Source organism: Benincasa hispida, chromosome 6 (genome assembly GCF_027475165.1).
Source record: "Benincasa hispida cultivar pf3 chromosome 6, pf3_genome.v1.1, whole genome shotgun sequence".
Lineage (NCBI taxonomy): Eukaryota > Viridiplantae > Streptophyta > Magnoliopsida > Cucurbitales > Cucurbitaceae > Benincasa > Benincasa hispida.
Genome location: NC_143483.1, coordinates 3,920,411 through 3,934,471, shown reverse-complemented (window position 1 = coordinate 3,934,471; position 14,061 = coordinate 3,920,411). Strand labels below are relative to the sequence as shown.

At 36.4% G+C, this 14,061-nt stretch overlaps 1 protein-coding gene and 1 long non-coding RNA gene across 4 annotated transcripts; one reads left to right on the top strand and one right to left on the bottom strand.

Annotated features, from left to right (window-relative positions):
• Positions 1-829: 829 nt before the first annotated feature.
• Positions 830-4,548, bottom strand: LOC120080133 (pentatricopeptide repeat-containing protein At1g71490). 3 transcript variants are annotated; one of them, XM_090314441.1, is made up of 3 exons: positions 4,120-4,548; positions 1,437-3,684; positions 830-1,169 (listed from the first exon to the last, which is right to left on the bottom strand). In XM_090314441.1, exons 2-3 carry the CDS (start codon positions 3,523-3,525, stop codon positions 1,114-1,116), a joined length of 2,145 nt encoding a protein of 714 aa, XP_090170567.1. In that variant the 5' UTR covers positions 3,526-3,684; positions 4,120-4,548; the 3' UTR covers positions 830-1,113. The 3 variants fall into 3 exon arrangements, with proteins under 3 accessions (XP_090170567.1, XP_090170568.1, XP_038890630.2); XM_090314442.1 differs by lacking the exon at positions 830-1,169 and having other exon boundaries at positions 1,272-3,684; XM_039034702.2 differs by lacking the exon at positions 830-1,169 and having other exon boundaries at positions 1,272-3,704; positions 4,120-4,446.
• Positions 4,549-8,531: 3,983 nt separating this feature from the next.
• LOC150035354 (uncharacterized) lies at positions 8,532-10,341 on the top strand. The gene is made up of 2 exons (XR_016529981.1): positions 8,532-9,017; positions 10,093-10,341. It is a non-coding gene; the product is annotated as an uncharacterized LOC150035354 (long non-coding RNA).
• Positions 10,342-14,061: the final 3,720 nt, after the last annotated feature.

The window sequence follows — 14,061 nt, the reverse complement described above, 5'->3', positions numbered from 1 at the left end:
GCTCAATTTTTAAATTTGAAAATTTAAGAGTATAGTTATAATAACTACCATCATACTTTAATGATGATTTTTGTAATTTGTCCTAAATTTAATAAGTGCCAATTGTTCCTCTAAAAAAACTAACTCAAGTCAATCTTTTGTATGTGAATCCTAGTTTTCAACAAAAACGTGTTCCACAATGCTGTCGACGTTTAATTATCACGGCAATGTTGTTAAGATTTAATACAACTTCTTCCATAAATCAATTAAAAACCAAATATGCATGTATGCTATAAAATCTAAATCATTAACAATAAAAAAAATAGAATTTAATTCTGATGGATTTTTTACCGCATGGAAATTTGGAAGTATAACAATTAAGTTGTTCTAAAATTGAAAATACATTGATTAAATTGTTTTATGCGAGCAATTACCATCAAGTTCATCAATAAAATGAGAAAGTACAATAAAAGTTAAAAGCGACCTATTAATTAGTGAAAAAAAAATTCCTCATCGCAATGATTTAAAAACATATTTACTTAACCATATAAGTGGCTCAAAGTATAGCCCCTTCAACTTTTAGAAGAAAAATATAAAAAGAGATCACTTCTAAAACATCCCTCAGAAGATCTTCAACTTTTGAAAATCATTCGTAAAAGAAAATACATAGAAATCCATATCATGATTTAAATTTTCAAAATTTGAAGTTCTAGTTCATTTCATTTACAACTAAAATATTCTTCCTTAAAATTATCTTTAACGGATGACAGAATTATTAAAATGAATAGAACTATACTTCAAATCAAATCCCAATTCTTTAAATTCAAAATAACATAATTAGAAAGTAAAATTATCCTTCTAAAACAAAATTCCATTGCTCAAAGAGTCGTAATAAATCCTTAACAGAAAGTGTTTCAACTTTTACCTTCAACGTCTACAGTATCATAAATTTATAATAAAGGAAAAAGCTCCCAAGTCCCAAACAACCACTCAATGTACATTCAAAGGATACTTACAATTTGGTGATGGCAAGTTTTATCCTGTTCTGCAGAAGCAAGTCGATGCTCAACTCCCTGCTGGCCTGAAAGGCCATTGGAATGGTCATTATATTAAGGCCAGATGCAGGAATTCACATCATGCAAAAGAAGGTACACTGAGCTTGAAGGATAAAAACCAACATACCTGGTCAGCTGGCATAGCACATTAAAACTAGCATCATGATCCACTTTTAAGACGAGCTAAACCAAATGCGTAAACCGAACTTCATTGGAAAGGAAAAATAAAAATGCAAGTGAACTAACTTTGTTAATTTTTATTTATTTATTTTTAATTTTTTTTTAAAGGTACAACAAGAGCTAAAACCAACACGTATACTGTTAGTATCAGCAGTAATCAATTTGATGTTCCTCAAAAAATGTCATCACCAATATCGTAACTATCTGTCGTCATTAGACTACCTTGTTTCATTACATCGTTCAAACTGTCTAACACGAGCTTAGATTCAAGGGCTTGAGGATTAGATGTGTCCCCAACCAAGAATGAGACAAATCCAGAGCCAACGTCAACCCAAGAACAACCCGGAACTTTTGCAACACCAGAATCTCTCATAAGAGTCCTTATTTTTGCCAACTTACTCCAAGAACCTGCAGCAGCATACATGTTAGCAATCAAGACATAGTAACCAGAATGTTCGGGCCACATTTCCAGAAGTTTCTCTGCTGCCCATTCCCCGATATCTGTGTTTCCATGGATGCAACATGCTCCAATAAGAGTGGCCCACATAGCAGACGTTGGTCTGTAAGGCATTCTTGTGATAATTTCCTTTGCTTTGTTCAACAAACCAACCCTCCCAAACAGGTCTGCCATGCAAGCATAGTGTTCCAAATGGGGCCTTAGCCCATGCACACTTTGCATCTCTGCAAATAAAAGTTCACCTTGTTCCAGGAGACCTGAATGGCTGCAAGCTGATAGGACAGCAACCATAGTTATATGATCTGGTTTGATCTCGAACCTTTTCATCTCTTCGAATAGTCTTAGGGCTTTGGCCCCCTCTCCTTGCATACCGTAACCTGAAATCAGGGATGTATACGTCACTTCATCCTTCTTGCTTAACGAATCAAAAACCCTTTTTGCTTCTAAAACCTTGCCCGACCTTGCATACATATCCACCAAAGCATTCCACAATAACAAATAATCCCTAAAATCTTGACGTTTAGTAATGTAGCAATGAAATTCTCTCCCATGTTGTAAATCTGCAACTCGAGCACAAAGAGGAAGAATGCTAGCAAATGTCACATAGTTCGGTTCTACACCAAACAGTAACAATTCTCTAAACAGATGCAATGCATCCTCAACCCGGTCCAAGTGTGTGAGACCAGAAAGCATAGAATTCCATGTGATTATACTTTTGTCGTCATTTAACCGAAACAACATATATGCATGCATTATGTCTTTACATCGAGCATACATGGTAACTAAAGCATTTTGAATGGTGGACAACTTATGATAATAATGTCTGATAGTAAAGCCATGGATTTCCTTTCCCAGTCTAATGGCACCAATGTGGGAACAAGCACCTAAACCAATTACCATTGCTACATTGTCCAAATAAATACCAAGATTTCTCATTTGAGACAGTAACTTGAGTGCTCGAGTAAAATTACCAACCCGCAAGCAACCTCCAGCTATAATATTCCAAGTTACAACATTAATCCCAACACACTTACTCTGCATGCCGTCAAATAGTTCAAATGCCTCCTTCCACATACCCTTGGAGGCATAACAAGATATCATTGAATTCCAAGATACAGCATCCCATTCGAGCATATTGTCAAACAAGTTACGTGCAGTGTCCACCTCTCCACATCTTCCGTACATTGATACCAGAGCATTCTGAACAAACAAACTCCATTTAGTTGACCAAGCATTAATAGACTTGTGAACCTCTAAACCAAATTCCAAATTTCGTGTTTCACCACAAGCCTTCAAAATGGAGGGAAAAGTGAAATTATCTGGTCTGACCCCTTTACTCAGCATCTGCTTATAAGCCAAAATAGCTGCCTCATGAAGTTCATTTCTAACATATGATATGATGAGTAGATTCCAAGCGCAGGGGTGAAATAAATTAGAAGTCTCAACAAGGGTATGAGCCTCAGGCAGAAGTTTAAAGCTTGAATAAAACGTGACAAGCTTGGGGACCAAAAAAGAGTCTTCCTCAAGACCTGACGTGATAATGTGACCATGAAGTTGCTTACCTGGTGGGAGTGAGCTACAATTGGTACATGATACAAGAAGAATGGAGATGGATTGCAAGATGAGGTCAAATGAATCATTATAACTAGCACGCAATCGAATGAGGGAGAAGGCCTCAAATGTTTTAGACAATTGACCATTAGAGGCAAAGTTTTTAAGGGAAGAAAAAATAGAATCAATCATAAATTTACTACCATTGCTCACAGGTACATTTCTCCATGGTTTAGGTATGAACGTTTGGAGCTTATATATAGAAAGACCTTTGAGGATGCATAGAGAAGAGGAATATGACATACACAAAAGTCATGTACTTTGTTTGCAAGGTCATGATAAGCAAGAACCAACAACATGGTTTATCCCTGAGTTGCAGTATACAGCTAGGAAACTTTGATTCGATGACTAGATTATATGCCTCACGATGGAGAGCACAATACCCACAAAAATACGATGTCCCTGCAAACACCAAAAAGGAACTAAACAAATGTCAAAATACTAGAAAAATAAAGAACTATAAGAGAATGATAAACATTGCATAAACATTAAAATTTAATTATTCATTCAATAATTCTTAGATAATACATAGCCACGCCAATATCAAATTCATAACATCTCTACTTTTAGAAGTAGATTCATAATAATTCTACTTATTCCTATAATTTACAGGTGCAGTGACACAAGCCATCCCTTCTACTTTTATCATTTCTGATTTCTCAAGACCCATCATTTCTTTACTTTAACATGATTTTTCTAAGCCCATTCTTTCCTAATCTCCCCATGGGAGCTGCACAAAGCTTCACCCAAATCAAAATCGAATAGTAAAAATATTTAACAAGATTCTAACCAAATTGGGTAAGGCTTAAGGGTCATCGCTGCCCCATAAAAACTCACCAAAGGGACTCAGTTCCTTGCTGTACAGTGTTCCATGCTGTACGGTGTTCCAAATTGTACAAAAACTGGGATCAAACGCCAGAATAAACTGGATGGATCGATTCAAGGTCCAACAGGTCGTGGGTAACGAAAATGAACGCTCAAAACCGAGAGAAAACGGCACTGTTAAACCACCGAGGAGCAAGAGAGAAGTAGTGTACTGCTGGCGGGTCCAAACACCGACGGAAGGCTGGACTGCAACCGTCGCGCGGCGGACGATAGACAGAAAGGGCGGACGGAAAGTGAGAGAGAGATTAAACCCTAAACAGGTATAACTTACGGCATGTTGGGTTATAAATCGGAGAACAAAGGGTAATTCAAAAATAACCTTTTTCAAATTTTGATTTTGACTTTTGAACCATTTTTAAAAAGGTTGTTTTTTTGACCCACAATTTTGAAAATGAATGAAAATAACCCTAATACCCTTCACAATTCAAAATTCACTAAACCCTCCAAACCCTCACTTTTCTTTTCCATTTTCACTCTTCTCCATTTCAAAAGTCCTCAATCTCACTCCATTTCTCTTTTCCCATTCTACATTTCCTTGTCATTCTCCTTTTCATTAAAGATCATTTGGGATTTTTCAACTAAGGTATGAATTTTCATTTTTTTCACTCAATGTGTTAGTTTATGTTAGGTGTTCTTGTGTGAATATTTGAAATCTATGTTAGATCTATGTTGAATGTTATTTTTTTTTCCTAAAAACATTATGTTCGACATTTTCTGAATAAGTTTGAGCCTAAAATGCGTTTCCAGAAATCGGTCTTACCCGGCCAGGCTTCATACCATTGTGACCGGATATGTGACCAGGCGGGCAAGTTTGAGGTTGCTTTGGGATAGATTTGGGGAAAATGGGAAGATTATGCCCGGTGGTAAACCGGGCGGGCCATATGTGTATTTCGACCAGGTATAGGCGGGAAAGAGAGGAAAGAACGAGGGGGAAGGGGGCAAAACTGCCCCCAGGTAGGAGTAGGTGGCGTTCAATCCTGACACGGCCGGGTAGGGGGAGGGCATCGGGTAGAGGAGGGTGTGCGTGGAAGTATTGGGACTAGACAATTGCTTAATACCATCGCCTAGTACTAAACGATTGTTTAGCTATTACTTAGCTATGATCGCTTAGTACTAAACAATATGTTGGATTTTCTAAACGATGGCACTACACGATTGTTTAGCTATGACGCGCGCTAAGCGATGTGATGAAGTGCTACGTGATAGCACTGAGCGATCGTTTAGATGTAGAGCTAAGCGATTGTGGCGTGGGAACTAAACGATACGTTTGATTTTCTAAACGATGACACTACACGATTGTTTAGCTACGACACACGTTAAATGATGTGATGAAGTGCTACGTGATAGGGTTAAGCGATCGTTTAGATGCAAAGCTAAGCGATTGTGTAGTGTCATCGTTTAGAAAATCCAACATATTGTTTAGTACTAAGCGATCGTTTAGTAATAGGCGATGGTACTAAGCGATCGTTTAGCTTTAGCAAACACTAGATGATAGCCATGTAGGGGGAGAGGAGCTGGGTAGAGGGGGCGGGCCGTGTAGGGGATAGCTAAGCAATCGTTTAGTACTAGGCGATAGTACTAAATGATCATTTAGCTTCAGCAAACACTAGATGATAGCCGTGTAGGGGGAGAGGAACCGGGTAGAGAGGGGCGGGCCATGTAGGGGATGCTTCGGGAATTTGGCCTGGTCAATATTGGATCAGGTAAGGGTATTTTGTTTTTTCGCTTGGCCCCGTATCCGGCTGGGTATGGGCCAGGCCATTTTTTAAAATTTATATTTATATATAATTTTTATGTTTTTTTTTTAGTATGCATTGATTTGATTGAATAACTCTATTCTTTATACATATATAATAATTTTATTCTTTATTTGATTGAATAACTCTATAATTGACATAGAAGTATAGCCATCATTTGTGTAGGTTGATTGAACACCACTATTCTTATAAGTTCACTACAAATTTTATTGTGTAGGTTGTTGATATAAGTTCACAAGACACGGAAAATGTAAATGTAATAGAAGGTCACAGTGATCGAATTAGGAAAATTTCTTGAAAATTTCTTGAAATGACACAATAAATGAATCAAAAGTACGATCTCCTCATTAACATACCTGAAGATCTTATCATTAAATTTCAAAAGTGGATGGACAACGTAGACCCTACTACGATGATTCGGAGGAATGCATATACTCAAATGGATCAAAAATGGTTTAATAGTCTGTTAACACCGTCCCAATGGATGAATGACGAGGTATATAACCTTTAATGTAGATTCTCATGTGTATATATGTGTCCCTATTTACTTAAACACTCTCATCGTGCAGGTAATAGACACATTGTTTATGTTCATAAAAATGAAAATGCAAGCCCAACCAAGTTTGTGTCATCGAAAATTTGCTATAGTTGACATTGTAGTTACGGTATATTATCTGACATTGTAGTTACGCTATATATTAGGCCATTGTCTGATTTTCTCGTTGATTTAAAACTTCTTAAGACGCGATCACCATAATATCGATTGGAGTAAGGTGACAAACGTATTAAAGTACGTTCATGGTAAACACACTGACTACGATGTAGCTTGGAGCAACATCGATGCTGTTTACATGCCTTTCAACCTCTTTAGGATGCATTGGGTGCTTCTTTGTGCAGACTTCCAGGTCAGAGCATTAATCGTGTTTGATTCATTGATCGCATTACATTCGAATGCATACTTGGAACGTGAAATGAGATCAGTGTACAAAAACTTTCCCGATCTACTTATTGTTGGTACGGTAATGGAGTCTCATAATCTTCTAATTGATCATTGGACTCTACGTCGAGATGCTTTCGTGCCTCAACAACATGAGAGTGGTGACTATGGTATGTTCACATATAATTTTTTTGAATATGATGTAACAGGGTCCAAAATAGACACCTTAACACAAGATAGAATGCAATATTTTCATAGACAATATGTCATTCAGATCTGGGCAAATAAAGCGTTGTTTTAAAAGTTTGTAAACTTCTTTGTAATTAATAGTTGAAGTGATTAATGAAAATTTATACTTAAAGTTTATAGTTGGGAGTGGTTTGCTAGATAAAATTTATTGTTATTCATCAAAGTATACCAATTCTCGACTGGGTGCATGTAAATTAGCGCCAATTCTCAGTCGGGCGCATGCAAAAATGAAAAAATTATACAAATTCTTGGGCGGACGCATGTAAATTGGTGCCAATTCCCAGTCGGGCGCATGTAAAAAAACAACAAGAATATACTAAATTCACAAAAATCTCATCCAAATTAAAAAAAAATATATCATCCAAATTCACAAAAATATTATCCAAATTCACAAAAATCTCATCCAAATTCACAAAAATATCATCCAAAATAAAGAATATCCATACTTCACTCGGCAATATTAAAAGGTTGATTGCATGTCGTTTTGTTGTGATCCAATAGTTCTCACAAAAGTCAAATGTACGAGGAAGTCCAATTCATTTGTTTATTTTTTTAAGAAAAAAGACTTCTTTTTTTATTGTGCAACGAACAATTTAAAAAAGAAAAATAATTATTATATTATTATAGTATTGCTGTTTCATTTTTTTTATGAAAACTATCTAGCAAAATAATTAGATAAAATAACTTCAACCTTGTCAACTGATAGTGAGAAAACAAAATCTAGATAAATACCAATACCTATGACAGATATAAGGATAGAGATCGCAACAAACAACTCTTGTGGGCCCGAATAAAAAAAATAAGAATTTTGAGCATTAAAAAGCTTGTATCCATAGAACATATGGCGTAACATAGATAATAAATAAATAGGAGTTAATATCATTCCAATTGCCATTACCAAAGTAATTAGTATTTTTGTGTTGCCCACATCTAGAACACCTGTGGACTTGACGAAATTCACCTGTAGAAGGAAATCTTGTTGTTTGTGGGCGATCTATTCTTGGAACTCTTTTTGGAGACAATGTTTCAACATCGACAAAGGTCGATGATTGTTTCCACTCCGAAAAGTGTCCAAGTAGTCGTACAGGTTTAGCATACACAACTAACACTGCATCAATAGAGTATACCCGTGAACAAAGAGAGGTAGTGTAACACCCCACACTTTTTTTTTATAATAATGTAATTTCAGTAACTTTATTTGGAATTTCAGTAATTGTTATTAGTTGGAAGGTATTTTTGGAATTTTGGACTTTAAGTATAAGTGCGGGAATTTAATTTTTGGCGTGAAATTATTCAATTTAAAAATTAATGGCAGGAATTAATTTTTTTTTTGAAACGGAAAGGAATTTAATAGTATAAAGTAGAATAAGGAAAAGAATTAAATATAATTATACTTATTTCCTTTTTTAGTTATTATTATTATTGTTATTATTATTATTATTATTCTTTTAAAAAACAAGATCTTTTCTCCTTCTTCCTCTCGCACAGTACCCCCTCCCGATTTCTTTTCTCTTCTTCTTCCTCACGCATGAAGACCCATCCGACCCAGCCTCGCTCACTGCTGATTCTTCCCTTCGGCCACCACAGACCTCACCGTGTAACCCTCTCCCATACCCTTCTCTATCCAGCTATCTGAGTCGCGCCGCCGCCCTCTTCGAGCCCAAACTGGAGGGGCCGCCGCTCTTCAGTTCGCGCCGCCCAGCCTTGTCCACGTTCGCAACCGCGTGCTGCCCAACCCTTGATTCGCGCGCCACTCATCCGTCCAGCCCTGCAGACCCTCGCGCCGTCGGTCCACCATCGTAGATCTGTCCTACGGATTGCTCGGGTTTCTGTCATGGGGCTGCCATTCAACTCCCTTCGCCAGTTTCTGCCGCCGACTCTTGGTTTTGACCAGATCTTGGATTTAGGTAAGGTCGATTTTGTGAGATGGATTTCTTGAAGGATTTTGACACCCATTGATTATTGGATTAAATAATCATTTAATTCATGTTTTGAAGGTTTGATTTTGGAGTCGAAATCTTGAGAGTGGTTGTTGATCAAGTTTCTTTGAGTAAGCTTTTGGGTATTTTGGATTTGAATATGAGGTTTCATAATTATTATTGGACTAAAATCTAATGGTTGTATTCATATGTTATGGTTGTTACTTCAAACCGCTGTCATCGTTTGGTTGTCTGATTTTATTTGTGTATTTTTTATTAGGGTAAGTAATCTTACTACTGGAACTGCCCACGGGTCAGCCATTAAATGTATGCTAGCATGATAAATGTATGTTATGACAGAATATTAACATGATAGACTGATTGTATGATATGATCAAAGTATGTTCTGATACAAGATCTGAGCTATTTAATTATATACAAAGACACTTAAATGCTAGTATGAGATGGTATGTGCTTTCATATGATTATATTTGATCTGATGATGTTGAGGTATACATGTAGTAGAACTATGATGTTGAGGTATACATGTATGTTGTAGAACTATGATGTTGAGGTATATATGTATGTTGTAGAACTATGATGTTGAGGTATACATGTATGTTGTAGAACTATGATGTTGAGGTATATATGTATGTTGTAGAACTATGATGTTGAGGTATACATGTATGTTGTAGAACCATGATGTTGAGGTATATGTGTATGTGGTAGAGCCATGATATTGAGAATTATATGTATGTCATAGATTCGTACGGTGATGATTATGATATTGAGACTGTGCAAATGTTCTTACTGATTAGTTAGATGTCCATTAGATTTTGTGTTTCTTTCGGGATTCACCAGTTTGTGTTTCTTTCGGGATTCACCAGTTTATGTCTCCTTCGGGATTCATCAGAGGTAGTGGGCTAGGATAGGACTTAGTCTCCTTCTTGTTTCATGTGTATATGTGCCAAAGGTGAGAATCTAGAGGACATAGATGCTCAGCTTGACCCCAGTAGTGGGGTTACTTATTTTATACTCATTTTTTTTCATGTTGTTGTTTCAGGTAATGGTAGAGATGCACCGGCGATGGACAAGCAGAATTCGTGATCGAGCCACTAGGACTAGTTTTTTACGCTTCCGCATCATGAGATTTAGAGTTCTTTACATGTTTCTTTTAATGTTTAGTTTTGATGTTTGAAACTTATTATTAATAATTGTTTTTCATACTTATTTATTAACCTTTATAATTTATGGGTACCCTATTATTGTTTTTAATATTTGCATTTAATAAAGGACTTTTGAACTCCCCTTATCTATTTAGCATTTATTTCATCATAAAGGAGTAGGGGTGTTAAAAAAACCCGATAACTTGACTAACCCAGACTATTCAACCCAAACTGCAAAGGTTGGGTTAGGTTAAAGATGTTAAAAAATATTAAATTCGAGTTGGGTCTCGGGTTACCCCATTTCAGGGTCGGGTCAACCCAACCCAACCCGAATGTATATATATAAATAAAAGTTTAAAAAAAAACAGAACCAGTGACCCAACCCAGAAATTTTTGGTTGGGTTGACCCTCCAAAAAAGAACTAATAGAGTTCATTATTAGCTGACCCAAATTTTTGGGTTGGTCCACAAAAATCTTCCAACCCGGCCCAACCCAGACTATGTATACCCCTATAAAGGAGTGTCGTTTTAAGTTCTATGCATGTATGTTTTTCGTAACGGCCTAACTTAAGTCCTAGAGGGTCGGGTCGTTATAGGTAAGATCAATAATTCAAACCCTGCATGCAACAATGGCGTGTGAACAAGAGATTTCATAATAATCAAACATGTGACAAGTGCATGTTCTTGCGTGAATATTGACACGGCCTCCCAAACCTCCATCTATCACCTCGTACTCATGTTGGTCAATTGGCCGAACTTCATGTCGCTCACTTTGTTCGCCCCGTCACGAATTATTGCCATCGCATAGTCCAACAGTCTTAACGTACTGTTTGATGCTTCCATTTGACGTTTGTAATACAAGTCTTGTAACCAACCTCTAATATGGTCTAGAAATGAAGTGATTGGTAACTGTCGTGCATCTTTTAACACTCCATTTATGCACTCGACGAGATTTATTGTCATTTGATTGTACATTCTATTACATTGGTACACCCTAGCCTACCGCTCAAGACCAATATCCTCTGGGTATTTGCATGCACCTGGATACTCTGCAAATTGACTCCAATGGTACTTGAACACAGACTCACTACTTGCTTTTGGCTGTTTTATCGAAAATATCGAAAATATCTTTATTCTTAGAATTAACTAATAAATTAGCTTTCAAATGATGGATGCAGATACCATGAAATGCTTCTGGGAAGATTGTGATAATTACCTTTTTTATGCTAGGGTGTCTATCTGATACGATAACCAAATCATGAACTTACCCAATTGCACATCTTAATTGCTGAAGGAACCACACCCAAGATTCATCAGTTTCTCCACTAGATATACTCAATGCAACTTGGTATATTTGATTATTTCCATCGACCCCAGTCGCAAGTAGGAGTTTACCACTGTATTTACCCCTTAAATGTGTTCCATCATGCAGTTTAGAGACCCCCTAATGGAAGCACCAGGAGCCATAAAGACGTGCTTGAAATATTTATCTTCTTGTAGATCATATTTAAAAGCTGAACCAGGATTTTCAATTTGTAAGGCTTCACCAAATTTAGGTAACTTCTTGTACGATTCGTTTGATAACTCCCAAACAAGCACTAACGCTTCTTCCCTTGCCTCCATGCCTTGTCATAACTTAAACTCACACCATACTCTTGTTTTATATATTTGACAATGTCTTTCAGTCTATATGAACGACTAACATCTTCAAATTTTGACGAAATTAAATATCCGAGAACCCAACTAGAAGCTTGTTTATGATCGTTAGTCAATATTTCATTTCTACATGTGTGGACAATGTCATACTTAGAGATCTTAAATATTTCACAATTTTTCAATTTAGTGGCTCGAAGTCTCCATTTTCATTCTTTAACTAAGCATACAATTTTGCATAATGTTGTGGTCGACTTCTTCACCCTAAACTGAAAGTTTTCTCTAATTGCTAACATAGATAACCACATCTTTAAATCCTTCTTAAATATAAATATGTCACCAACTTGCACATCTTCAGAAGAATAAGATTGACCTGACATGGTGATTGTGCTACTAGAAGGATGTGACAAGTCACGACCCGTTGCATGTGACGAGCCTCCGTAGTCTTCGATTGTTCGCTCTTCTGCATGAGGTGTTTGGTGGGTGCTAATCTTGGGTTCTTCTTCATCGTCCTTCTCCCTCTAAGACCAATCATTGAAATATTGACCTTGGTCTACATCACCCCCTAAGTTATGACTCGCCAAATTACTAGGCGACGAAGTAAATGATAGGTTAAAATATATGGGGGAAAATTGACTATCTAACTCCATCTTCCAGCCTAGATGTTGAAGGGATTTCTTCAGTTCGTCGAACATATAAATTATTTGGATGAAATCCTTAGTTTGTTGAACACTTTGGAAGCGTGGATACGTAAAGAGGTATTATTGAGACCTCTTCTCATGTAAGGAATGTGTGTAGATCTTCATCATTCCAAATTACAAATGTAGAGGCTTTGGATCTCAATTAAAGTATACATCTTATAACAAGATTATACTCATCCGACATTATACCACTTATCCTATAAACTTTGGTCAGGAATTTATTATAGGTCATGCCCAACTCAATGTCAAACCCCTGCAACTCTTCTCCATTGTAATCCTTTTCCTTTTCATTCCAAATGCCAACGAAACAAATACAAACACGAGGCATTTTCCTAAATTTTATATAAAAAATGTATTAATATAATACAATTAAAAAAAATTAAAAAAACAAAAAAAAATATGATTATGTTTTTTGGCTCGGTGGTCCACCCGTTTTTTTGTGTGCACCCGGTCGGGTAACCTAGTGGAGTCGGGAATCTAACTTATTCAAACATTTATATTGCTTCCGGTGAAGCCCAGACGGGTAATTTGAACTCTTTTGCTTCCTCCCCAGTGAAACCCGATCGGGTATAAAAAAAATAACATTTTTTTTAATATTTCTTTTATAAATTTATAAATAAATATCAAATGCAAGGCATTATTAACAAAAAAATACATACAATTAACAAAGCAATCATAACTCAAACTCCAAAAATCAACCTCTAAAAATTTATAAATAAATATAAAATGTAGGGCATTGTCAATTTTCTCAGTAATTAGTGAACTATTGAGAATACATATAAAAATGAAATACATACCTTCTTATGACGAAATGTACAAAATTACAGCTTCATGAAATACAAGCTTTGGACTTCGCGAATTCGTTCTAGAAACAATTTGATGAAGAGAACTTTTTGTGGGGTTGTAAAAAAAAATTTGGTGGAGAATTTTTGGTGAGAAAAGTTTTTGTTTAATGGTTTTTGGATAAATTAATTTTAGGTGGAGAATATGAATTAATTTGGTAGTTGGTGGTTGAAATTGAAAGTGGGAATTTAATAAGAGGCATAAACCATTCCAAAAACCCTTTGAGACTGAATCAGATTGGACCTTGAGAAAATCGGTCGCTTAGCTCCATCGTATAGAACATTATCGCGTTGCTTAGTAATTCATCTATACGACCGTGTAGTGCCATCATTTAGAAAATCCAACGTATCATTTAGTTCCCACTCCACGATCGCTTAGCTCTACATCTAAATGATCGCTCAGCGCTATCGTATAGAACTTCATCGCATCGCTTAGCGCACGTCGTAGCTAAATGATCGTGTAGTGCTATCGTTTAGAAAATCCAACGTATTGTTTAGTTCCCATGTCACGATCGCTTAACTCTACATCTAAACGTTCACTCAGTGCTATCGCGTAGCACTTCATCGCATCGCTTAGTGCGCATCGTAGCTAAACGATCGTGTAGTGCCATAGTTTAGAAAATCCAATGTATCGTTTAGTTTCTACGCCAATTCTCAATACTTCCACGCAC

Excerpts from the sequence above, each read along its gene's own strand:
- LOC120080133 (XM_090314441.1), bottom strand. The coding sequence starts at position 3,525 with ATGTCATATTCCTCTTCTCTATGCATCCTCAAAGGTCTTTCTATATAT. Across the intron at positions 1,170-1,436 it reads GAACGATGTAATGAAACAAG|CTGACCAGGTATGTTGGTTT; the intron begins GTAGTCTAATGA and ends GTGCTATGCCAG.